The sequence below is a fragment of the Enoplosus armatus genome, chromosome 20, assembly GCF_043641665.1.
Source record: "Enoplosus armatus isolate fEnoArm2 chromosome 20, fEnoArm2.hap1, whole genome shotgun sequence".
NCBI lineage: Eukaryota > Metazoa > Chordata > Actinopteri > Centrarchiformes > Enoplosidae > Enoplosus > Enoplosus armatus.
In genome coordinates this window covers 10,017,632-10,045,292 of record NC_092199.1, presented here as the reverse complement: position 1 = coordinate 10,045,292, position 27,661 = coordinate 10,017,632, and the positions used below count along the sequence as shown (strand labels likewise).

Below are 27,661 nucleotides of genomic sequence, written 5' to 3'. Positions count from 1 at the left end.
CCTCTTACTAAAATCACAAGTTGTTGTTTTTTACATTACTCTTTCTATCGTCCTTCTCATCAGCAAAATACTGAATGCCGCTAGCCAGCATTAAGTAATCTAAACCTAACAACATGTGGGACACAGAACATGAACCCCAGTCTTTGGTGTCAAAGTCCTGTGCTTTGTTCACCCAACCATCCACCCCAACCTCCTCTCTGTGACTTTGGTGCAGGATTAGATTGTCACACTTCCTGGATAAGAAAAACTGTTGTCATTGACAGTAATCCTTGCAGCAATCTCATTTGATCCAAAATGGATTTCGCAAAGCAAATTAGAAGTCTAGAAAAGTATTTTGCATAGGAGACAGGGTTGACTAGCAAACAGCAATGTAGATGTAGCATGGTCAGGTTGTTAACAGGTTAGCAGGGACAGGAACTGCAGTAGCGAATTAGAAACATACCATTGTAAGTACAGTTTGAACCTCTTTACTTGTCATGCTAGCTAGAACAACTGCTTGCTTGCTAATAAATGCCAAATCTGTGGATATGTCATACACTTCTATTACTTCCTATACGTTCAACCAAGTAAAGTGTTAAGTGTAGTGTAAAGTGCACAAGCTAGCATTTGGCTTGATTTTAGGGTCAGTTTTAAATGACCATGAGGAAACATTTCTCTGCCTCCTTCTCAGCATGACAAATTGGAAAACCAATCATTTTCAGCACTCAGATAAGCTAATTTGGAGCCCTAGGACAGTTCAATCTATATTTGGGAACATTCAATACCGTCTCCCATAACAAGAAACACAATACCAATTAATCCTGAGATAATCTATGATGTTGCACAGTTGTAATGCTTAATCGTGGAGAGAGAGAGAGAGAGAGAGAGAGAGAGAGAGTGTGTGTGTGTGTGTGTGTGTGTGGGTGTGTGTGTGTGTGTGTGTGTGTGTGTGTGTGTGTGTGTGTGTGTGTGAGAGAGAGAGAGAGAGAGAGAGAGAGAGACAACGTGTGATTATTGTTCCATGAAGTTTATTTTCTAGGTGAGCAGATATCAGTCTTCCAGCCTGCCCGGTGGGATTCTTCCCAACCGTCCTCGAGAGCGGTGCAATAATGTTGCCCTGTCTTTGTCAAAGTGGTTGTTCTTGTAGTTACGTATTCTGGCGAGGACAGAGGGATAAAGGAGAATCCTTGAATGCAGGTCCCGTTTTTCCACTCTGAATGGGACCATTTTAAGCCTCCAGCTTGGGTTAAAATTATTTCTTGTCATAGTAATACAGTAAGTGTGGGTGGTGGCTGTGAATGGAGGTGGAGAAGCTTATAGAGATAAGCACATCAACGTTTCTATACCGTACATGCAAACACACACACCTCACAACACAGTTCTTATTTGCTTGCGCTCTGCTTATTTCATGTTTGACTCCCCACTTTCCCCTTTCTGTTGGTTGTTTTGCAGGTTAATTCTTATCTTTCATGATTTCTTTCTTCTGCTTTTTCCTTCCTCCTATCCTTCCTTGGATGCTACCTTCCCTCTCCTCTTCTTCCTGGTGGAATGTCTCAAACTGCAGACTGGCAATATGAGGGTAAGAACTATCTCCTCTTTCTTCCTCTTTTAACTGTGTGTTCAGTCACTGTGCTAGTTTATTAACCCCCCTCTAACCCTACAGAGATGGTTATGGAGGAGGGGGGGGTTATGCCTGTCGTTACAGATGAAAAAATGGACATTAGTCTCTCTTCACTGTCAAGTCTTGCCTCCCTTACCTCCCCTCTTTTTCTACAATATTTTGTTCCAGTTATATGATTCCTCTGCTCTTACCCAATCCATTTCTTCTAGAGAGAACAATGAGGTTAATAAGCTCCAGATTATATCTAACAAACTTACCATTTAATTATTGCTGTTATCCTTACAGCATTTCCTAGCCATGATGGTGTTTAGTTTTTTATATTCAGTTTGTTTTTACTTTTTCTATTTGTCTGTGTCTCTTTCTGTATATATATATATATATATAGAAATAGACACATATAGCACTTTGCTGGGCAGAATCCGATTTAGTTTTAAAAAGAGACAATGTTTTGATTGATTGCAGCAGCCACTCACTTATAGGAAAAAACTTGAGAAGAGAGTACTACTGCACACTGTCTTTTTACTCGATACATCTACATGTTTTTTGTTCCTCACTCTTACCTGATGAAGGTCTAAGGACCGAACGTTGTACCTTTAGTAAATGTATATCAAGTAAAAGGACAGTGTGCTTACAAGCCATTTTAAAACATTTTCCTTCTAAATACTAACATAACCATATGCTTCACAAATGTAGCTCAAACTTTTCTAAAATGGGTATAAGGCAGTGAAACCCTAGAAGGTACTAATGTTAACGCAACATTTTTCCTTTTTCTCTTTCGCCCTCCCAGAATGTAAACTGTCTCGGTCAGGTCCTCCTGCTACCATCGTTGCCATAGACGAAGAAAGCCCCAATGGTAAAGTATTCAGCTGTTTTACTTACCGGAAAATGAATTTAAATAGAGCTCTTTCGCTTTAGATGTGACAACTGAACTTTTGTTAGACATTTTTAAGATAATCATCACCTTTTACCGTATGTTAAACAAACACTGTTAGATGATCTTGACCTTTTCAGCAGATGCTGATTGGCATGGCATGTAACCTGCACTCATTAATATGCATTAGGTCTGCGCCAACTGTGTCATAGTTGGAGTCTGATCCCTCTTCCTGGAATATAAGACATTAGGTCATTCAGTATAAACTAAATCACTGTGTATGAGCGTAAACAGCAAAAAGATATGAGTGTCTTTACATCTTTCTGTGTGTCCATTCATAAGAAAAGATGCTTAAAGGAAGAGTTTGTCATTTTGGGAAATACACCTATTTGCTTTCTTGCCAAGAGTTGGAAAGGAAAATCAATACCATTCTTGTGTAAATGTGGTTAGCTTAGCTTAGCCTAAAGACTGGAACAGGGGGAAAGAACTAGCCTAGCTCTGTCTGAAGATAACAAAATCTGCCTACCAGCACCTCTAAAGCTCACAGATGAACACATTATATCTTGTTTGTTTAATCCATACCTGGAGTTTCTATAGGCTGCCTGGCAGGAAGTCACCGCATCCAACCAGGAAATAGTCCCATACACAATATGGGACTAAAACATATACAAAATCAAAAAGTTCACATTTTTAAACTTCAGTTTTTGTACAGATTTAACAAACAAGATTTAATTTGTTAATTGATGAGCTGAAGAGGTGCTGGTAGGCAGATTTTGTTACCTTTGGAAGGAACCATGCTAGCTGTTTTCCCATTTCCAGTCTTTATGCTAGGCTAAGCTAACAGCTGCTGGCTGTATCTTCATTTTAAACAGACCAATACTAGAGTAATATCAATCTTCTCATCAAACTCTTTAACTATCTCTTTAATATGAATTGGCAACAATTTTCTGATGGAGAACGTAGTGAGCTATATTTGGGATCCAAAGCATCTTCTGTTTTGGGGCCTAGGTTGTGATGATTTTGTCAACTTTTCCAGTGATACTTGGTTTAAGTCCAAGACCAAGATTTTTGTTTTGTTTTTTTACAAAATTTATAATCATTTATTTCTGTTTCCCAGACCTTGATGTTGTGTCAAGTGGGTATTTTGCAAGTAAATCATTGAGTTAGACATAAATGATGAACATTTGTTTGACTAGAACTCCCAATTTGAATATTTGAGACAGCTATTTTTTTCTTCTCTTCTCTCCTACGACATTGAACCACCAGACTAAACAAAGATAAGGCTGTCAGAGTGTTCAGACACCTTTTAACCGAACACCAAAGGAAATATCTTCAGTGTGTTTTTGTTTCCAGAGTTAGCTCAAACTGTTTAAGACCTTCTTGGCTAATTAGTGGCTCCTGGTTTGATGGCTCTTGGCCATTTAGACTGTACAGAGGAATATAAACAAGCACACAAATCCCAGAGTGTCCCTAGGAGTGTGTTGTAGTGCAGGCTTGTCTGTGTATATGAACATCACTTTTGAGAAATTCAGAGGCGGTTATTCGTGGAGGGATCACATTTTAATTGATGAGTTTAATCCTTACTTTGATCACAAGTAAATTAAGGCGTATGTTGGCCTTGAGGAAGGCCACTAAATCTTATGGGGGAAGGTGAAATGTACACAGACAAGTTGGTCTGTGTGCTTAAATCACCCTCTTATCTCCAGCCTATAGATTACTGTTCAGAAACAGAAACCTGTCAGGATGTTTGCCATGTCTGCTCTTCAACCAAGTTTTAAATTGTGAGACCTGATCACTGTAATCCTAACTGACATAAAAAGAGATTAGCATAGCATCACCAGACAGAGAGGAGTACTGCGCCTTCCATCTATCCAGCTGGCACGTCTGTATCTGTTGATGGCTGCATCCTATTAAGCTATCCATCCTCTTATTTCTCCTGTTTTCCATTTTTACTGCATTCTTCTATATTCTTCATTCATAAGAGTGTGCACATCAGTCTGGGACTGGTAATTTTCCCACTTGCCACTTATGTTGGTCGTCCATGACTGCAAGATTTATCATTTATCTACAGTACTTTTAATATGATGTGAATGCCTCAAGGACACCTCTGGGGGGATTATTATTTACTTTTTTTTAATCCAGAAAAGTTTTTTTTAATTCTTCGTTGTTAGTTTTTTGCTAATTAAATCACTTGTATTATATTATACTACTTAAGCTCAATTGATGTTGACTCAAGGGCGTACGTTTGGTTTCAGAAGTGAAGGAGACACAAAAGGTCAGAAGTTCTTCAAAAAAACAAAACAAATTAAAGTATGTGAATGCTATTTCATGCATTTCATATATTTATATCAATCTAGAAAATAACACATTAAGAAATGTGTCACTTTCCAAATGAATGGTAGTCTAATAAAAAAACAGAAATGATTTGTAAATTGCTATATTATTAGTTTTTTATAGTTTCATAGTTTTTATAGTTTATAGTTGACAGAAACCTCATACTTTATGACACATAAATATTGTATGTGCCTCTTCAGTAAAAAGAGCACTGACCTTTGCTGTCATATCTAATATTTAACATTTGATTAAATTTCAATTCTATCCTATTTGCAGGAGAAAATTGAGTGTAAAAAAAAAAATAGATTAAATTGTTGTGGGGTTCAGGGTTTCAGTAATTTTTCAGCCCTGAGTAGTGTCTGCCAGCCATACTCTCAGGCTGCAGGTACAACCTCTTCTTATCAGAGGTTTGGGCAGAAGCCTGTATGTAGCCTGAGAGGCAAAACCCAGGGCAATACAAAGTCTGGAAATCACTCATCTTTCCTGTTAAGCTTCATGCTGTGAGCACACATAATACAAGGCTACTTAGATGAGCATATCAACATTTTTATCACAGAGAGATTAAAGTGAGTAACTAAAAGTGAGGGGAGCAAGATTAGGATTTTGAAAACACACACTCGCCCTTGCAGTCTTTCAGCTACAAAATAATTATGTTTATTTCAATTCAAGATATCATAATTGCAGTTTAGCTTTACAGGTTGGTTGAGAGGGCAATCATATTTCACTTTTGCCTGAGTGTGCATGTGTGGTATTAACACAATTTTCAGGGGGAAAAAAATCTTATGTTCGTTATTTGTGTTCATGAAGCAAAAGATTTGGTTGTAAAATTGCATTAGTGTTTTGCAATGGGATGATGTTAAAACCTCTGGCAGCTACCATGTGTGCTCACATGGCTATATGTGTGCATATACGTGTGTGTGTGTGTGTGTGTGTCTGCATCTTATTGCATTACAACAATGTGTGCATTGCGTGGCTTGTCTATCTTTGTGCCGATGTGTTCGTTGTGTACATACGACATGTACAAGTGGGTGCCGGTTTGCGCAGTAATCTTCCTAACAGGGCTGTTGAAGAATAATTTAGTATTGGAATGGTTTGTATGCATAATGCCATGTATTGCTCTGTGGCTGTGAAATAGTGTTACAGATTTAATAGAGAATCTCGCTTTAGGGTGATTATCTTGGGTTGGTGTTGGCAAAAGGGAGAGAGAGACTCAAGGAAAGAAAAGAAGCGGACGGAGAGCACCAAGATACAAGTTAGGGAATTTTACCTCGGGGAAATGCCATAAAAGAAGGTAATATTGAAATTAGGGGTGTGATTTTAATAATATCAAGTAAAAGGGTGATTAGAATGAGTCGATAGGTGTGGGAGTGGGAAAGGCAGACATAGAGCCACACTCATACACATGGACAGAGCGACACACACACACATTAAGCAGGGGTCTTCACAGTAACATAACATACACAATAACATTCCCCTGATGCATTAAATTTATCATTTAGCAGGTAATACATGCTACATCAGCATGTAATAGTATACAATCATCTGCGCTCACTGCTCTAACGTCATTAGCGTGCTGCAGTAAATATACTCCGCTTTGCTAATCGAGCTTGACCACTGATAATGTTGTAGGGGTCCCGAAGCGAAATAAAATTATTATTATTCCATACATGGATAGAAACGTGTTCCAGCAGCAAAGTATATTATTAATATATAAGGGTTGTCCACTGAAGTTGTTTTACAATCTCAAGTCTGTTTGAGGGTAACGGTCATTATTCAAATACACAAAACAAATACAGTAGTGTCACTGTCATATTCTAATGACACGTGTGCATGAATATACAGAAAATCCTGAATCTGGTCATGAAGACTCAATTACAACTGTCAAAAGCAACAGTAAAAAGACATAAGTAGTCATGCTTCTTCTTTTTTCTTTTTACCTTTACAGTCTGCAGATGAAAAGGAAAAGCATAGTTCACCAGCTAGTCACTAACTTTGTCTGGCTGCTGTTTGGTGCTGGCACTGGTACATGAACCAAAACAGCAAAGATGAGCTGAAAGTCGCTACAAGGCTGTGGAGAGCTGTGGGGAGCTGCAGAGTCAGTAATATAAAGTGTGTAAAGGTTTATCAGGACGAGTGAACCCTTCACATACAAGTAGCTGTATGATCCATTAATATAATTATAATTATGTATTGATTATAGCTGCTTTAATTGCAGCTCATTTTCCTGACCTGTCCTGAGATAATTAATTCATTTTTGTGATTAAATTAGGCCAAATGGTAGATAAACTCGGTTTATGTGGCCTTGCATTCACTGCTTCTGTAATCCTACCTCCTGTATACTGGTATTCGCCTTGAATCCCTCTTTCGTCCCCACACCAAGAGCTGTAGATGTGATGATTACTTTTCAGTCCGGGGCTCGTACCTGGCTGACACCCCAGCAGTGCCGCCACATTCAGTTAAGCTAATGTCCTGTAAAAATTCTATTAATGTGCCGCCACAATGCTCATTTTCGCTCTGTTTCCTCCTAATATTCTCTTTACTCTTTATTTCTATCAACCTCTCATTCAACCCAATCTTCCTCACCTCACTCTCCTCTGCTACCTGCCTCGTGTCTCATGCTCTCTAATTGCTCTTTGTGCTGCTTTCTCTCGGACAGTTCCTTCTCCTCTCTGCTCTCCATGTTGCTGCACACACGCTTCATGTGGCTCTCCCTGCATGCTTTAACACATGGGTCAATTTAATCAGGTGCTGCTGAGTGCAGTGTTCAGTCACACATCCTATGAAGTGGGGTCACTGTGAACAGAGCCCATTTATATTAGATGGTCTATGGAATTAAATTAGAAACAGTTACACACGGTGTAGACACTATCTGTCTCTTTCGTTTTAGCCTGTATTTTTTTTTTTTTTTTTACAGATTACAGAAGCAGAAAACCAGAAGAGAGATAGCCAAAAGACGGCAAGGAATGAAACTCCCCTAATGAATTTCATTTTCTATCCTATTTCTCATATAAAGAAACCAATTTCATTAAATTTCCCCCGTTTATTTAACATCAGCAAATCACAGCAAAGCATTTGACACGGTTTCCATGGTAGCGCAAGGCCATGACCCAATTTTATGTCTGGCAGATCAGATATGAGATCGTTCAGTGCGGGTGTGTTTATGTTGTTGTATGTGTGCGTTTGTGTGTGCACATGAAGTGAAAGTACGAAGTTTTGTAGCATACACACATACACACACGCAGGCAAGCAAGCAAACACAATCCTGCTTGCCTCTTCAACTTTTTTTTTCTCTCTCTCTCTCCATCTTTATCTCTCATTGGTTTGTAGGGTCATGCAATACAGCCGCATTCATTTGTGTGTGTGTGTGTGTGTGTGTGTATTAGTATACAGGTGTCCTGATCTATGTGTGCTATATCTGTTAGAGGGCAGATGGCAAAAGAATTCTTCATTCATTTTCACTCTTTTTCCACATACGTTCTACGTTGTGCGCATGTTAACACACACACACGCGCGCTGACAGAAAATTGCGTCTTAGGCTAAAAACCTGTCTAATAATGTGCTGAAGGACGGTTTTGTGCTCACACACACACACAAACAGTTTTTTTAGATTAATAATGCAGTGTGTAGGGCCTGGTAATGGGTCTCTTATGATTTGGAGCTGTACAGAGTCAAGCGGTTACATTTCTAGCTTTTCTGCTCTCTGTTTTTTATTTCTCACATATTATACACACCTCTTCTGTTATGATATTTTCCAGCAAACTTATAAACTGACCCTCAACAGATAATGACTGTGTGTTTTTAATCTTGACAACCACGCGATGGTTTAGGAAACTACATGAATGAGCATTGAAACTTCACCAAGGAAAAATAATAAGACTACTTAAAACTCACACCAAAGTGAAATCCAGCAGTGTATTTAATATCATCTTTGGCCTGAGTTTTGATTGTGATGTGACAACAAGAAAACTCGGCGGCAGCGCTCGGTTTTCATTGACACTGTCAATCACCAATAAAGTCAGGCGCTTTCTATGAAACTCAGACACCGCTTCTTCTTCTTTTAAAACATACTTACCTTCTCTGACCCCCTGCCCTCCTCTACTACAACGTTTCCTGGCTTTGAGTTGACTGGCAGATAATACGCATAGTTGGAAAATATACAGCTGTCAGTTTCCATTCAAATCATGTCTGTTTTTATTTCTCTGACTCTCTCTCTCTCTCTCTCTCTCTCTCTCTCTCTCTCTCTCTCTCCCTCTGTGTCTTTCAATATTCCTCTCATTCCCAAATTGCTTCACCGCCCACAGTTGACTATATAAATGAATCAAGTTTTATTCCATCCGTGCCGTCTGTCTTATTAAAATGTTTACTTTTATTTATTTTGAGTTTTTTTTTTTTATATATTTGTGAAAAATCATGCAGATGAAAGCGTTGAAGTCATTAGAACATTTGCTGTTTCCCAGCAGACTAGCTTTCTCTCTTTCTCTGAAATGTTGATTTTATTTTGTGTTCCAGTTGGTCTGAAGTATTCCAGGTACTGGTTTAGAGAAGACAAACAGAGTGGCCTCTATACCTGGTCTGCCTTACTTACAGTAATTTAATTTCACAGAGGTCCACATGCTTTTTACTCTCGCTCTCTCTCTCGCTCTCTCTTCCTGTTTGTGTGCCTCTCCATCTCTTTGCTCTTGACCTTGGTTACAACCCAAATATAATTTCTAGGTATATAATTAATTGAGAAAGCAGGAAGCAGGATGAAGGAAAGCAGAGGGTTCTCTTTGTACTGTGCCTCTTTCCCTTTCTTTCACTAATACAGTTAATTTCCAGAAACTCTGGACTTTGTGTCTCTCTCTCTAGCTGTTGGGTTAATACAAATGTGTTATTGCATTACCAGGAACATTATTGGTGGAGAACATGCAGATAAACGGCGTGGCTGAGGGTCCGGATCGTACCATCTCTCTGTCTCTAAGGGATAACCACGACCACTGGGTGATCCTTGACCCTTCCAAACAAGCCCTTTACCTCAACAGCACCGGACGGGTTCTGGACAGAGATGTAAGCAATTGTATTTCAGTCTTGTCTATTTGGGAAAGTTCTTTTTTTGGCCCCGTTCATTTTTTGTCTTATCTTTTGTACTCTGTTTTGCTCATCTTGTTTCACACTTGTGGCACAGGTAGCCTGTTACTACTGTTTCTCACATTTAATGTAATGTTGTTTCAGCAGATGAAAAAAATACCTCCTTCTTTCTTTGGTCCTAGTTTTTCTTTTTCACTTGACTACAGAGGATAAATATGGTGGAAGCAAATTTTCACGGCTCTCTCACTTTTTCCAGCATTTGCTATTGTGAGAAACTCAAAAAGTTACAGCTCCATCTCAACTGGAAAACAACCAGCCTCCTGCTGTTTTGCTCTGTAAAGTAGTCCAGCAGATGATTGTGAAAGTCTGGCACAAAAAGTATAATACAAGAGGCTGGCAGTCTTCTGTGCGATAGTTTTGTTTATTTTCTTTTATTTTCTGTTTAATTATTTATTGCTACTATACAATTGTAACTTTTAACCAAAAATCTATCCCTTCTATTCCCCTTCTCCAGCCCCCCTCATATATTCAGTCCATTGTGGTTCAGGTTCAGTGTACCAATGAGCTGGTTGGCACGGTGATTTTACACGAAGTCCGCATCGTTGTTCGAGACCGCAACGACAACGCACCACGTTTCCAACAGCCAAGATACTATGTTGCCGTCAGTGAGGTAAAACACACACACACACACACAAACACACATACACAGTGACAGTGTCACACAAATAAACCTCTGTCTCTCTCAGACATGTTGTGAAGTAAAAAAAGTCCATAAAACTGGTGGAAAAGTGGTGGAAATACTTGACAGTTTTTCACCTAAATCAAGAGCCATTTATTGCACTTATCCTGCAGTGCTGCCGTCTATCATGATGGCAGGTACAGGACTCCATAGAGAGACTAGAGACCATAAGGGGGGAGAGAGCCACAGTCCAGTCCAGCATGAGGTACAGCAGATCAGTTGTAGTTTACCGAGCTTTTCCTATGCTGCTCTGGGGGTCATGTGTGGCACTAGCAAATGCCAGCGTTAGAGGCTGCACTGACGCAGCAGTGATCTGCTCTCGGACAATGTAGCCTGGCATAGCTGCATACTGCAGTGTATTTTAAATAAAAACCTCCACCAGATAACATTGTACATGGTGTTTTGCTGTCACACTGAAGTTGAAGGGCTGTACCGTAAGCAAAGCCGAGGAAAGGAAATAAATCTGTTATTCTGAGGCTTCCAGAATAGTCTTTAAGATGCCAATCCCACAGTTAGTGTGTCCTCCAGAGTCTGGGGGAGCAGAATTTAACTAGAGGAGGTTCAAACTTAAACTGGACAAGGATACATGTAGCCTGCTGCCAGCACAGACCTAGGCGTACCCAGTAGAATATCTCATTATACAGTCTTCCACAGCCTGTCCAACTCAATCTGTCTTCTCAACCTCTCCCTTTTTCTCCCTTGGCCTCTCTTTCTCTGTTTTTGCAGCTCTCCCACTTGCATGCCCCCTCACCACCCCCAGCTCTTCATTATGTCACGTTTTCTCAACCTCTCCACCTTTCCTCTGCCACACTCTATATATTTCTGGTTGTCTTTTCCCTTCTCCTCCACCCTGCCACCTCTTACAGCACTCTAGTTTCTCATTACTCCTCAGAAAATAATTCCCTCCGTTCACTTCAACGGCCACCGTACAATTTAGGAGATGCATCGTAAAAAACTCTAAAATATGATTCGTGGGCCAGGCCAAGGTAAATGTGGTGGTAATAATTTTAAAAAAGTGAATACATTTATTCTGATGTGGGCATTAATTAAGATTTGAGTGCAGGTCCGTTCATTAGGCTGACAGCTATTGTCCAATTCACTTCTGTTGCCCCCAGAACTCCAACCACCTAATGCAGTAAATTTACTATTAAGAGAGTGACTCTGGAGTTCATTCAGCTTTAGCTACATTAAACCTGCTTTTAGTTGTCTATTACTAACAATTATTGAGTGCAAGAAAGTGAGGCAGACAGATTAAGAGAGGCAATATGGTTATTTATAAGCACGTCTACGACACAATTTATATGTTCACTGTGAAAGTTTCTGGGTACAAGGTGATCCTTGTGGCTGATTTCATGAGCTGGCACTAGTGCCGGAGTCTGGAGTTGTTTCATTAGAGCCGTATCCCAAAGTGGCAAAGTGACAGCATGAGATGTTCTGAGGACCATTGTTGGATCAGTGGGAGGCAGAGATAACCCTGTTGAGGGAAATGATGTAACAAATCACTGGTGCAGCAGCTAAATTAAACTTAATCTCAAATGTGTCTCGTGCGGCCTGGAGATTAGTCTTCTGTTTTGACACATAATCACAGAAAATACAGCACGGCAATTTATGGTTGGGGAAGTTCTTCCTTTCATGTGCTTTGGCAAGTGTTCAACTTTTGGGTTAAGATTTTCTTTCAGAACATCAAACTGAATATCTTTCTTAATATCTATCTTCTACTAGAAAGTGAGTTATCTTGTTGCACATGTGCAGCACAAATTAGAGTGAAATTTAAAGCACAAATGAAAGCAAGAATGAAAAATACTTTGGCACACAAATTACAAATTAATTAAGTTATTGAAACAAAGGCCAATATGGAGTTTATTTACAGTTTGTATGTACATTTTAGGCCACTGACTACACGTCTTGTACAGTAGGTATTTAGATACATACTGCTATTTTACAAATGTTTTATTTCGATTTTTGAGTGTGTTTTTTGCCAAAAAAAAGAAAAGAAAAAACATTGAGGAAAAAAACGAAAATATTAAACATGTAGTATTTTTCAAGTTTAGTTTGTTTTAACCTAAAATGAACATGGGTTAGCTACAAACAGCTTCCATAATTTCACATGTGCTAGCTGTCTGCTGCTAGTTTAACATTGGTTAGCTAAAAAGACCTACCTACATGCTACATATGCAAAATAGCCAATATTACAGTAACTGTTGCTAGTGTAACATCAGTTAGCCAAACAGCTACCACAGTGTACGTTAGTAGCTTTATTGTCAGATGTGCTAGTTCTCTGTATCTAGTGTAACAGTGGTTAGCTAGAAACTAGCTAACATAGCATTGGTATTGACTTGTAAAAGTGAAAGAAACTATTCAACATAAATATCTTCACGTACAAGTTGAATATGTTTTAAGTTACAATGAAGACTGGTTTGCATCAAACAATTGGCAAACATTGTGAAAACATTGGGCAGAGTTTATTTTGGTGAAGAATGTTTTGGACTACAGTCAGATTTAATTAATGAATTAATACATTTCATGGCTAAACTAAGTAAACCATACTCAAAGTGAGAATGAATCAGGAAGTTCACTTACACATTGTGGCATATTGGATTAATTGATTGTTGTTAGTTTGTTGTTAATTTTCTACCGTGAAAAGGGTAGGTGTAATAAGCTATGGCTTCCAACTACACCTTTTTGGTCATTGCTGTAATCTGTTTTGACACTGACTCATTACTTTATAACAGTGGGTATTTGGGTCCAATCTGTTTCTTTATTATTATTTTTCTCCACTGAAATCAAATACCAAAATAAAGATAAAGATATCAACACTTTTTTTTTCTCTTGACATACCATACATGATTTTCTATCACCCACTGTCCCGCTTTTTCTAAAAATGTCTATGTGATGGGGCAATGAGGTGTAGCGAACATTCACAGTAGGGACAGAAACAAAGACAGAAAGAAAGTCGAACAAACCATGCTGCCTGTGTTTTTATCTCCAGAGCAAATGAAAGCACACAAACAGCTGCAAGCTGATCCTCCTTCTCAAGCCCCATTTGAGCACAATAAACATAAAACTGCAAGTCATTTTCTGTTTGTTTTGTATAGAGAATGGGGTATCAAGATCCCTTATGGCCTGACGCATGTGAAGAGTATTTTTAATGTGTCCCTACCTCATCTCTGCCACATACAGACAGTAGATGTTTGCATGACACTCTCAGGAAGACAAGACACAATAGTACAGGATAGAAGCTGGCACAGAGTACGAAAGTGTTTAAGTGTCTGACATCATGTAGTGTGAGCTTGTAGACAAAGATACTGAAATCCTCTGTCTGTTGTGTTTTCAGCTGACGCCGGTAGGAACCACAATCTTCTCTGGTTTCTGGGGGAACAATGGGGCAGCAGACATTGATGACGGTCCCAACGGACAGATAGAGTACACCATCCAGTACAACCCGAAAGAACCGGTAGGTTATCCATCTGCCAGGTTATAGATTTTTTTAATATTGGCACATTTGAATCTTCACCAGTGCAGCCGTCATGACATTCCAGTGTTCTATGAGGTCACAATATGTTTTTCTTCTTCTGTAATGTTGTAGAATTATCCAGCAGGTCAATGCACACACACACACACACACACTTCCTTGGGTCTTTAAGAGGAAACAGGAAAAGCCACAGGCCTTTGCAGACAAGCATTTATCACAGTGTATTATCAGACACAAGAGTTTTTAGTGACTGAATTCAGCACATCAGAGAATGGAGAAGCTGAGAGCCGAAGGTTTAAACAGCGATCTCTGTAACATCTATCAGGATGAGATCAGGGTCCTTTCCAGAGACATGGAGGCCCTTCAGCTGGAGAACCAGGAGCTAAAACACCACTACAAAGCTCTGATCTCAGCTGAGAAAAAAGACCAAGAGGCAATGCTCCTGGAAATTGAGGAGCTAGAGAAGGAGCTTCAGAAAGCTGAAGTCATGAACGCCCATGAGCTGAGCAGAGGGACGGTGGCCTGCCCCTCGACAGTTGAGGAACTTCTTCAGCAATTTGAGGAGGCTAAAAGAAAACATTCAGCTGAAAGGCCGATGTTTGTCGCCGAGCTCACTATGGTCAAACAGGAGGTAGAGGATCTCAACAAAGAAATTGAGAAAGAGAAAGTCTTGAGGGTCCAAGCAGAGACCAAAACACTGGAGGCTGTGGAGATTGCTGAGGCACTTTTCCACGAACTGGATTGCATGCAGAAGGTCTCAGAGGAATCTGAGGAAGCTAAACAGGGTCAACTTTGTCAAGAGATCCTGGAACTGCAGCAAACACTCCAGATAGAAAAGGACTTGAGGAACCAGGCAGAGATTGAAAACCTCAAGGACTTTGAGATCGAGGAGGCCTTTTGTAGAGAGTTTGACCAACAGCTCCAGAAAGAGAAGAAACTGAGGGTGGAGGCACAGCAAAGCAATCTGGAGGCCGTTAAAATCGGAGAGGCACTTTTCCAAAAATTGGAGGAGGCCCGAAAGCTAACAGAGAAGCTTTCAGCAGAAAGCCAGATGCTCGCTGACAAGCTGCAACAGGAGGATAAGAAGCAAGAAGCTCTTGTTAGAGACATCATGGAGCTCACTCAAATGCTGGACAAAGAAATGGTTTTGAGGTTCCAGGCAGAGACCTATGAACTAGAAGCCATTGAGATTGTGGAGGCTCTCCAAAAGAAGATTGAAGGGTGTAGAAGGAGGTCCTCTGCCAGCACGAGGACTTCCTGCTGCGACAGGAGGAGCTTTTCTATTCGTTACAGAGGCAGAGGGAGAAGAAGAGCTGCCCACTGAGCAACAATCAGCCCTCTCTCACTTTTTCACTCCTTTCTCAAATAAAAAATATGACATGAAACATGTAGGGAAGTAGATTATAACTAGAACTAAAGTTATAGTCAAAGCAGACTGTTGGAGACAAATAACAGCTGTTGTGTTTGATCCATAGTTTTTGATACTGTACATTCATAAATGTGCGTGTGCTTTTGCCATTTTTTGTTTAAAAATGTAACTTTCTCTGTCCTGGCAATTGAACTCAGAGGAGAAAATGGACCTGCTAAGTAACATATCTCATCTTAAGTTTGACTCACATCATTCTCTGTGAACTATAAGTTTAATTTTACAGCTTTTTAAAAATATCATGTTTACATAATGAAATGCTATTTTTTTTATTTAGTTTTTACAAGTTCTGTTTCAAAGTTTTTACAAACCACAAAACAAATGCAGGTCCACTGGGGTGAAGTGATACAGAAGAGACAGTCACTTCTACTACTACTACTTTTACTGCTGTAACGTCTACAGTCCTCCCACTACTATTACGTGTCTAAGCTTGTCTAAACCATAGACTGTATAAAAGAAGTGGATGTAGCCACCGTGACGCTACACATTGGTTTGTTGATTACCATTTTGAAGCCTTGAGATTGGCCATCTTGTTTTTTTGGAACCAGAAGTGACCATATTTGGAGGAGAGGGTGGAGCAGGGGATCTGAGAACCCGAGGACACCATGCACGCCTACCTATAAACAAAATGAACATCATGCTTTATTGAAGAAGACTTGAAAATAGCGACTGAGACCATAAATTCATTAGGAAAATGAGAAGTAGGTTCATTTTTTTATAGACTCGTATACTATCAGACTTATTTTTGCTACCAGTGGAGTCGCCCCCTGCCGGCCATCAGAAAGAATGCAGGTTTAAGGCACCTCGCATTGCCTTCACTTTTCAGACCTGCAGGTTGGTGCTTGGTCTAAACTCTAAAAAAGTGAACATGAACTGTTGACCCTGTGAGTGACTCAATATGTTTGTGTTTGTTATGTATTTGTGTGTGTTTCAGACAACAAACAGAACCTTTGACATTCCCCTGACACTGTTCGGCTCCGTGGTTCTCAGAGAAAGACTCAACTATGAGGAGATAACACGGTACCTGGTCATCATACAGGCAAATGTAAGTGTTTTTTGTTTTTTATGTGTGTTTTTATGCACATGCTTCTCTGTGCAGCTATCAAAGATCAATTCTGAGGAGGATTTTTTCATATAATATAAAAAGTATGAAATGAAATGAATTGTAAGGTTTTCATCTGAAATTTAAAGGATGTCTGAAGAAAATAAACTGATTGATTATTGAATGCAGTCTGCAGCCTAGAGCGTTGTTGTGTGTGTTGTTAAGTTTATGTGTTTTTTTTTATTTATTATCATTACTGTTGCACAGCCTTGGACAATTTTGCTCTGTAGCACATACTTAATTATCACTAATGTCTTTTTTAATGTAGTTGTTGTCCTCCTTTTATTTCACAAGGGGTCTACAATATAGTTAATTTCTCCCAACGCACAAGACAGACTCATGGGTAACAATGGTTTGAAGGATCCAAACTGCTGCAAGAAAATAGTTTGAGTTGCTGATTGCGCCATTAAGGTTTTTGTTGTGACAGAAAACCTTACTTACAAAACATTTAGTGCTCACCTAAGTATTCTGGCAAATATTAATATGTCTCAAGGCCCATTTACCCTGAAAGCATTATTAAAAGTCAACAGTACACTGAAAGATTAATGCGTTTCTGACTGCTTGAAAGCCTGACGTATTCACCGTTCATCTGAATACAGTATGAAGAGTTTTTTGAGTGACTGTGAATTTGCTGAATATAAATTCTTAGCAAAGAAAAAAAAAACCTTGGAAAAAGGCTGACCTTTTCAGCTGTACTTTCCCTAAACTTATGACAACTATAGACAAATTGAAGCAGTGATTGAATGAGCCACGTAAACGTATAACCTTGTCTAAATAATATATCTAAATAACTGTCACAATCTGGCTCACACAATATCACTGCTTTTAACAAAAGTAATTTATTTAGAACAAAAACAAGTGAATTAAAGGATCAACTGTATATTAACAAGGCGTGGATTGTGGATGTCAATGAAGTCAGTGGTGTAAGGTGTGCATGAGAGATGAAATAGCGTATGGATGTAAAATCTGCGTACCATCACTTATATATATCGTGGGGGTTATGTGCTGGAATTATTTCCTTCCAGAGCAGTGACTAAGCTAGCTGATTCCAGTCTTTATGCTAAGCTAAGCTTAGCAAAAACAGTGTCGTAGCTTCCCATGAAACGCAAAGCTATGCGAGTAGTATTGATCGTATCTAATTCGCGGAAAGAAAGTGAATAAAAGTATTTACCATAATATCAAATTATTCACTTAAGTCAAATAATGTCTAAACTATGTGACTTCTCTGGAAAAAAAAGTATGTTTGTTATTTTTTCTGATAGCTTCAGTGACTGCCTGCAATGTGGGAGTTTGAATAATTGCAGAATAAAAATAAAACACTGGTGTTATTTGCAGTTACTGTGGAGGCTGCGCTCTGCTGTTACCATCTTGTTTACATTTTATTCTTTTGCAATGCATGCAGTATATGGGACCTCTATTTCTGTCTTTTACTGTGAGGTGATTGAGCATAATGTAATGCTCAAATCACTTGTAATTAAATAACAGTAAAACAGGAACTTTAACAAAACTTAAGTAAGGTTTTATGCTCCTTATCTTGTTTGGCCAATTTTCAAGTTTGTGTAACACAAAAAGAGTTTAATAGCAGAAAACTGCTTCTTCTGAAAAGAGGGAAACAAGTGCTGATATCTCCGACTATGCTGCCTGATAAGCAGACACAACCACATATAATGTGAAGTGGACGGGACAGGATGATTTGCACAAACTTGAAATAGCGGATATTATCTTTTAAAGGGTTTTTTTCCTTAGTAAAGGGTGGACGTGCGATTGTTGCATTGATTATTCAGTTGCAGAGAGTTTGAGTTTTCTGTAGATTTCCTGTTTGGCTATTTTGTTCTGAGAGCTTTACAAAATAAACAAAAATGGCTTGTATATATCTTGATTATCTTGAAATAAAAACTGAAAACACAGCTGTTATATTGACCATTCAGATGAATAGGCCAGTTAAGTGTTTCCTGTGAATTTGCTGGGCAGCTACCTTTGTACATAATTGGGTGGCGGATACTTCACCAAAAGCAGATCAACAAGTAGATAGAGTAGAACTGGATTTAAAAATGTCTCCACAAAATGGCACAATCACGCCTAAGCAGAAATAAAACTTAATATATTATATATACACTAAAAGAATATCTTTACTTTTAGTGTATGACTAGGACTCTGTGTTTCTTGTGAACTAGTTGTATTGATATTTTAATAGGGCCTCACTGAAACCTGGCTATTACAGCTATTAAGGTCTCCTGAAGGTCTTCTGGATGAAAACGCCGTAGTGTGTAAGCACATCCATTTTTTATTGGCTGTATCAAGGACATACATTCTTCAAAAGCCTGAGATATTTACACAGTGCAAACATTTCCACTGGAATTTATTACTAGGATTAAATATAAAAACATTTCTGTGTAAAACGTTATAGGCCACCAGGTACACTGTTCATTCAGATAAAATGACAAAAGCTGCCTATATTTGTTTCAATACCCCCTTTTTAAAAATACATTTTGTTCTGAAAGCTTGAGGTCTACACAATACAAGCATTTTGACTGCAGTATATTACTGACATCAACACTTGAATCATTTTCTGACAATACAAATGAATGCAATGCAAATGTAAATAATTTATCAATACTCAATTAAAGATTATTTGTAATTTGATATTATATATATTATTTTTTATATATTATAAGCAGTGATGGAAGAAGATATTTTACTAAGTAAATGTAGTAATACAACAGTGTAGACATACTCTGCTATAAGTCAATTCATGCATTCAAAATTAAGTAAAAGCACAAAAGTATTAGCATCAAAATAATCTTCAAGGACCAAAAGTAAAAGTACTCATCATGCAAAATGGCCCATTTCTGAATAATTTATGTTATATTATTGGATTATAACTGTGGATGCATAAATGTGTTCATCACTTTTCTTATTTTGCTGTGTTTGGGACATTTTTGGGCGTCAACCTTTTGGCAGTGGGTGTTTAGCTCCCAGCCAATAAGGGTATGAGGGGGCGGGGCTCTATAAAAACGTAGCGACCAGGTGGCTGGTCGTAAGCACACATCCACACAGAGGAAGCTACGAGCCGGGGAGGAGGGGCCAACTTTAAAATGCTGTGTTTACAAACCGCAATCCCACTCATTCTGCCTTTGAAATACATTACATACATTGCTGTAACAAACATGCCCGGGCTGTGCTGTGCTGAACCAGTCTTAAATGCATTAGAAGTCTGTTTATCTTCTCTTGATGATGTTTAAATAAACATGAAGATGGTAGGTCAAGTAGACACCAGCCTTTGACGGCATCAAGAGTTCCCTGCAGCTTTGTTGATTAGATTTTCTGAAAATATTCTGCAGGACTATGTTGTGGTCACTTTCTATTCAGGACGTGAAGATAAAGACGTGTAAATATCTAAATAAGTGCTAATAAGAAAGTGCAATATCATCCAAAAATAAAATTTCTTTCTCTCTGTCTAGGACCGAGCCCCCTATCCCAGTGAGCGCCGCACAGCCACCACAACTCTAACTGTGGATGTACTGGATGGTGATGACTTGGGTCCCATGTTTCTACCATGTACGCTTGTGGGAAACACCCGTGACTGTAGTCCCATCACATATAGGGCTAATGTACTGGAGCTCACAGAGCCGGTGAGTGTGTGCTTAGCTTATATATATATATATACATACTGTATATATACTGTATTGTATTTGTGTGTATGGTGCAGAGGGTGTGTTTCTATCTGTGCATTTCTGCATTACTTATTGTTGCCTTCATTGGACAATGGCGATGTGTATGTGCTTGTGTGCGTGTTGTTTTTAGTTTTACACTTTCATTTAGTGCATTTTTGTGACATATGGTAGTTTTGGTAGTCCTTTAGGCTTAGATTAAGGTTAATAGTGAGAGCTAATCTCTCAGGGCTCATCCGCACAATTTTGTACGCTTTTTAAAATTCCAAGACCATGAAGAACTGATGCTGCTCCTGTGTATCTTCTGACTGCAGTAATACTGCACATAATTCATCTAATAATCTCTCAGCCCCTTGAAATCCAGTGAAATGAAATAGTTTTAGCGGGTTACTCATCTGGTAACTCTTTAATTGATAGATTGTGTGCAAAATGAGACCTTGTTTGGCCACGAATATCTGCTTTTTCACACATGGTATAAAGTGTCTGCATCACGCCTACAGTTAAGGCAAAAACGTGACATTTAAAACTTGTTTCACTGCAAACTAGCCGTTAAGTAATTAGAACGAAGGCTAAAATCATGCTTTGCACTCCTGTTATGTATGTGAACTCCAGCAGAAACTATGTCAGGATTTCATAAGCAATTAGCGTCATTTGAAAAGAAAGAACACTGATGATATTTTAATGGCAAGAAGTTGTTAGCAGTCAGAAAAGGTGGCCTGTAGAGTTATAAACTGAAAGGTTACATTGTTGTGTTACAGATGATTTCTTGCTTTTTACTTTTGAGATTATAATGGGTGTTAATGTCATTCTGACAAAGATCTATAGTCTATGATAATGTAACTTAAATGGCTATCTTAAAATGGGTCACAACATTATTTTGGACAACTCAATGATTAAGTGGAAAGCTAGTGTGATTAATGACTCTAAGACACTGCTTTGGACAAAAAGTCGAAGTTAATAGATGTTATTTCTGACAGATCGTACTGTAAATCTTTGTAATGTATATGAACAGAGTGAGCAACACTGTGGTATGTATTTATGCTTACACAGCTGTATACATCATTTTGCATTTGTATCTCGGGCATTTAGCTGATGCTGTTATCCAGAGCGACACACGATACCACTTTGTAAATGAGACAAAGTTGCTGCAGGCAAAATCCTCAACTCTGACAAGTCAGCAGAGCATTCATCCCTTACCACACACAGGCACACACCCTTGATGGTGACAAGCTAGCAGTGCGTTCATGCCCCCCCCCCCCCATCCACCTACACACACTCACCATAACAGTGTCAAGCCACTAGAGCAGTCATGCCGAACTGGGCATTGTCTACTTCATCTCTTTGTTTATACTGAGATCACACATGCACACATATGCTCACTTAACTCCAGACACACTGAGGGAACTTTCTCTGCCTCTCTCCTTCTTAGCTCTCCTCACTCGCACACACACACACACACACACACACACACACACACACTTTTCTCCAAGCCAGGACAGACACAGCGAGGAACAACAGGAGTAAATCAACTTTACACCTTGTGGTTTTGAGAAGGAGCAAGTGTACGCAGACAAGGACAGGGTTTATGATGGAGAGGTGGGGGGGGGGGGGGGTCAGACAGGGGGAAGAGAGAGGGAAAGGCAGACACAGAAAAAGTTGCTGGGAAAATACTTGAGGGGTTTTAAAAATCTGAAGCGATGCTTAAAACATGTTGCATCAAACACAAACAGATTGTTTCTCACTTGTCAATTTGCTCCCAATACACAACTGCTGCTGACTCCAGATGCTTCACTGATTTCAGTATTTGTAATCTTACAACGTCACAGCAGAAAAGAAAAATGGGATCGTTCAGGCAAACCTGCTTCTCCTTTCTGTTGGCGATGTTTGAATGAGACTGCGGTCCCTGCTCAGTACTGGAGTTGGGACCTTTGCAGATGTCTGACAGTTTAAAAGCTCATGTTTCGGAGACCTGAGGACCTCCTTCACAGCAGACATTTTGACATGTCATAGCAGGAAAAGCACATGAATGATGGCTGCATCCTGTGTAGTTTTGCCAGTTCCAGGGCGTCTAGCATTGTACATGCTTGGCTTAATTAGCCATCGTTAACGGAGCCACCGTTAATGTTATTGGGTACACCTGTTCTTCTCCTGCTATGACAAGTCAAAATATCTGCTGTGAAAAGGTCTATTAGTAAAATCTGGGCCCGCCATTGATTCTGACCATGCCTCCATTTTGTACTTGTCCTACTGTAAATCATGACTGAACTGCAAAGTTAGTGTTCTGAAGGGAGTCGTCCCAAGTTTGAGAAAATAACCCCTGATGACGTCATAGTGATGTTGGATTTGGCCCAGAGACTTCAAATTTATAACAGAAAGCCTGCAATACAAACTACTGGGCATGGACTTTGGGAATTAACTAGGCAGGAAGGGTCTAACAAAAGATGCTTCTGAGTTGCATTATGGGAAATGTAGAATCTAGTGATTTTGGAGCTTGACCCATACTAGTAACTGGTATTGGAAATGCAATATTAGATCATTTCATTATCCCTTTTAATGTATTTTAGTTTTCACATTTTTTTAAAGGTGGATTGATTGATGACAATTATTTTCTGATTTTATATTATTATAAAATGAAATATGAACCACTTCCAGTTTGAATAAAACATCCAGGAGTTAGAAAGCTTATTAGACAGCAAGACAGGGGGTGTACAGGGGTTTAAACTCTTATGATGAAGGATTTTACAGCTCTTGAAACGAATCACCACAGCGATAACTGTCTTCTCCATGTTGATGATTTGAGAATCAGCATAATTATACACCGTACACCGTGCACTTGCACATAGTTGAATGACCTACAGAGTGCCAGGTTTTTTTTCCCCCTAAGCCCTCTGTGACACCTGCAGTGGTCTCATTGAAATAAATAAGCAGGCTGCATTTGTTGACAGTGTTAGTTGGTCTGCACACGTTTCAGTTCCAGGGGAGGTAGGAGCAGTTTGAATGGTATCAAAGGTCAAAGATCCACCATAGCTCAACAGGTGGAGAAAAAGATGCCAACAGATAATAAAACATCCGAAATCCAAAGGGAAAATCTGTAACACTAATTTATGATTGCACCACAAAAACCCTTTTTCCTAAACCAATCATATACTTTAAACAAACGATTTCAGGTCATTTAAATAAATGCATGTTTATGCCAACAGCATGATCTCTCCCATTAGGTTCGCCTGAATGCACCGCTCTCTATTTAAAGCAGCTGTCTCTCAGGGGCCCTGTTTGATTGATTAAGACCAGACTTTGACGGCATCCAACATGAGTACTCTGATACATTCTGCTTGAATGAATCCAAATATAATGAACGTAGTTTACGCTCAGGGTTCACATTTTGCACCCCTCAAACTGTTGTTGAAGGGGAAAAACAGAGGATAGATAGATAGATAGATAGATAGATAGATAGATAGATAGATAGATAGATAGATAGATAGATAGATAGATAGATAGATAGATAGATAGATAGATAGATAGATAGATAGATAGATAGATAGATAGATAGATAGGACAGCAAAGAGCTGCTGTTGCTGGGAAAGAAAGATGGGTTGAAGTGAGGAGAGGCATGAACGAAAAGGAGAGTCAAGGCACTATAATAGTTTGAGTCCTAATCAGACTGATAAGACATGACAACTTCAGAGCCTTAGAGCCAACATAACTGTTCCCTTTCTCCCACACATACACACCAAGATGCTGGTCATTTATGCCGAGGAGTTGGCTGTCAGGCCATGTTCACACATACACTTCAAAAACTTTGCTGCCTCTGCAGCTCAGACATTTATAGCTGTGAGGGAAAAATAGATTATTGAACAGTACCTGACCGTTTGTCATTATGTCAGACTGGCAATTGATTGGCTACAAGTTGCATAAAGATGAACAAAACATAACTTTATTTTGTAGCTGCTTTCAACACAACTTTGCAGCACTGCGTTGCACTGCATCGTGGAAAGCAATCTGTTATTTTTTTATGTGATAGGGGAGTGCTGTATCCCTGTTGCACCACAGAGAACGTCTCGCCATGCGCTCCTGTATAGCTCAGTGGTTGACACAAAGCCTCACCTGACCACCAGACGCCCTCAGGGGCTTTTCCCCTCTATTGATCTCCTCACTGCTCTCGGGATCAGCCACCTGCGTGCACAGCTGCTGCTCATTTGCTCATTAGTTCCCCAGTATATTTAAAAGGCAGTTCCCCCACACACATTTGCCAGGTGGTGTTGTCCTAGTTGTTGTTGTGTCTGAGTCGTTCATGTCTGCTTGATACCTGTTGCTCATATTCTTTCCTGCTGATTCGGCAGTGTTTGCTTGTCTTTGATTCTGCCTGCCTGCGTGTTTCTGACAGTAAGCCTTGAAAGCCCAGTGAGCAAAGAGGCTTTTAACATTACATGCCCAGCTTGTTGTGTTTGCTCAGGGGCCCATATTTTGGGCCTGCGTCATTAAGTGGGTGATTGTGGATAACTGGCAGCACTTGCACACAAAAGAGGCAGAGTTATATGAACAAAATTGCATTTAATAAAAGGAAACAATGGCAGATCAAGATCAATGTACTGTATAGTTCCAGTTGGAGCTGCAACGATTATTTGATTAATCAATTAGTCATTTAACAGAAAATTAAAATGCCAAAAAATAAATAACCATTTGCAGCTTACATTCAATGATTGATTAAAGCCTGATGAAAACTTTGAAGTGCTATTTGTGAAGTGCTGTGCTTGTAGTACTTTCTGAGAAAAGCAGAAGCATATGTGTGAAATGAAGGTTGAGACTTGTCTATGATATTATTTCTTTAGCATTAGTCTGAATGAGGGAGGTCTACTTCTTTACGGAGTGGATGATTAGGGCATTCAAGGATCAAATTTGCCTTTTTTAGGACACAATTAAAGGAAATGTATAGGAGCTGAGCTTGTTTCAAAGAAGTCACTTTTACTGGCTGGCTTGACCAGCTTTTTCAACCTGTTTTTGTACCCCAAAGGCTACCATACTTACAAAACAAGGTAAATCAAACATTTCACATCTTAAAGGAATTCATTGGTCAATAACTGCTGCTGAGCCATCTCGAAAAGGCTAGTGTTAAAAACACAGCTATGATCAATGATGGTGATGATGATTATTTAAAGTATCAAACAGTATCAGTGCTCTTATCATAATTGTTAGGGTGGGTGATCCTGGGTGGGACTGTCTAATGTCAGAAATCATATCTTCCCGTTTTGAGACCTACAGGATCTTCCTTTCATTATCACTTGCAAATCGCACATTTTGACTCTTGCATTGCTTTTATAGTTTTATATTGTATATCTTTTCTTTTATTTATCCATTGTGAGGTGGCTTGTTAAATGATTGTCACTGTTAGTAACAAAAATTGTGGTATCAGTATCTCAGTGTTCTCAGGGACCAGCCTGTCTTTCTCTGACTCCCCCTTTCTTCTTTGCTGCATTTACATCTCTCTCCCTGCTCCATGTTTACCCTCAACTCCTGGCAGATTCATCTCCCCTCCATATATTTAAACCCATTTTTACTCCACTTCATTACTCGCCATAACTTCTTCTCTGCCTGTGTCTCCCTCCTCTCCTCTCTTAGTGACAGGCAACAGGAGATATAGCTCTATGATGGCTAGTAGATTTTAACTGCTGCATGACAGGTGCGGTGGTAAAGTGTTGTATCATAGCAGGTGTATGAGCGTGCTATCGTGTACAGTGCATGTGCGTGTGCTGATGCATTCATGCACATTTGCGAATATGTGCCGTCATGTTGGTGTGCTTGGCTTTACATTTTACAGCTTTAGTGATTGTAGATATGATCCTATAAGGGTGTAATGTTTCCCCTGTGTTACAGACACCTCAGCATATTACACTATTATACATCAGCATTATAGCCTGCCACACTTGCATACAGATCCAGATCCAGACCAGCAGGCTCATACAGTACAGTGTGTGTGTACAAAGTAGTCTGTATTATTTTATTTTACTGAATGTGATCATTTTTCTTCTTCACTTTCATCTGTAGGTGTGCACGTGCATGCATGCTCTACATGTGATTTAAAGTCTTCCACAGTGTGTTTCTGCAGCATTCTGTTTAACTCCCTCTTGCTTTGCTGCCATGCTCTGAGCTTGTTGACACATAAATGAATAGAGTTAAAGCTTTTCTATATGTCTTAGAACAACTGAGTCGGACAGACCACCAAGAAACTATTATTTTGATATCCCTTCTCATTTTTTTTGGCTGTTGCTTTAAGCAGTAGCTGTTTTTGTTACAAATGTTCCTGGTGAGCCTGGTTGGGTCGAAAAATAGTTTGAAGATTGAAGTGATCTATTTTTTATGACGTAAATTTAAACTGGCACTGTTGGTGAGTTGAAAATTTCATGTTGGCTTGTTTGGCTCTTTTATTTTTCAATCTCAAAATGAATCCACACAAAGTAAAGTCATACATGGTACATTTGTAGGTAATGGTTGTAATATTGAACCCTAATGCTCTGCTTGGTCCTGTTTCCAGAATAAAGTGAATCCCCTCAATGTGACTCCACCTATTCAAGCTGTGGACCAAGACAGAAACATACAACCTCCCTCTGACAGGCCCGGGATTCTATACTCCATCCTCATTGGTAGGTTTACATCTTTGGGGGTTTAGATTGGTTGGCACTAGTATTGGGCAATATAAACAGTGAGACAATATACATTTGTGTACCATCCACAGATGTACACCATTATAGGCAGTGTTGCAAATCAATAAGCAGGATTGCTTAATGGTAATATATGATATTTGTAACTGCAAAAATGTGATGACATACCCTAATTTTAAGTATTTAATTTGTTGTGTTCGCTGTAAAGAGATATTCCTGTTTATAACAGTTACAGTGCACCATGGCTGCAAGACATCATGATTACTGTTCAACATTGTAAAATGCGGAGTCACAAAAAACTTTGACTTTTACTCATGAGGATCTGCATAGTCCGTAAAAATGTGCCGACATGACTTGACACAGACTTGATTACATTTCCCAGCCTCCTCCAGTGAAACTAATCTCTGTCTGAGTAAGGATTATGAGAGTGACAGTGTCACAAAGATTTGCAACGAAAATGAAAAAATGAAGCTGCAGTTGAGGAAGCTTCAGTGTTTAAAGAGAGTGAGTTTTAGCTCTAGTGGCCTTCATCAGACAATATATGAGCAGTGGTTGGTAATTGCTCTGGACAACAACATTATTTTAAAGAACAGGCCGTTGCAAAGTTGCAAAGGAACATTAGGAATGCGGCCTTGATTCTTGGACACAAGGACATACCTTAAGAAGAAGAGGCCCTCACACAAACATCCATAACCACAAATATAGGGTGAATCATGCTGTCTT

At 39.2% G+C, this 27,661-nt stretch overlaps 1 protein-coding gene across 1 annotated transcript in view; it reads left to right on the top strand.

Annotated features, from left to right (window-relative positions):
• LOC139303618 (protocadherin-15-like) overlaps positions 1-27,661 on the top strand; it is a 131,766-nt gene that overhangs the window by 11,258 nt on the left and 92,847 nt on the right. The window contains exons 4-11 of the mRNA XM_070927462.1: positions 1,544-1,558; positions 2,388-2,453; positions 9,691-9,851; positions 10,387-10,542; positions 13,946-14,065; positions 16,444-16,554; positions 20,073-20,243; positions 26,812-26,920. Coding sequence (XP_070783563.1) covers positions 1,544-1,558; positions 2,388-2,453; positions 9,691-9,851; positions 10,387-10,542; positions 13,946-14,065; positions 16,444-16,554; positions 20,073-20,243; positions 26,812-26,920 — 909 coding nt within the window. The remainder of the gene's footprint in view (positions 1-1,543; positions 1,559-2,387; positions 2,454-9,690; positions 9,852-10,386; positions 10,543-13,945; positions 14,066-16,443; positions 16,555-20,072; positions 20,244-26,811; positions 26,921-27,661) is intronic.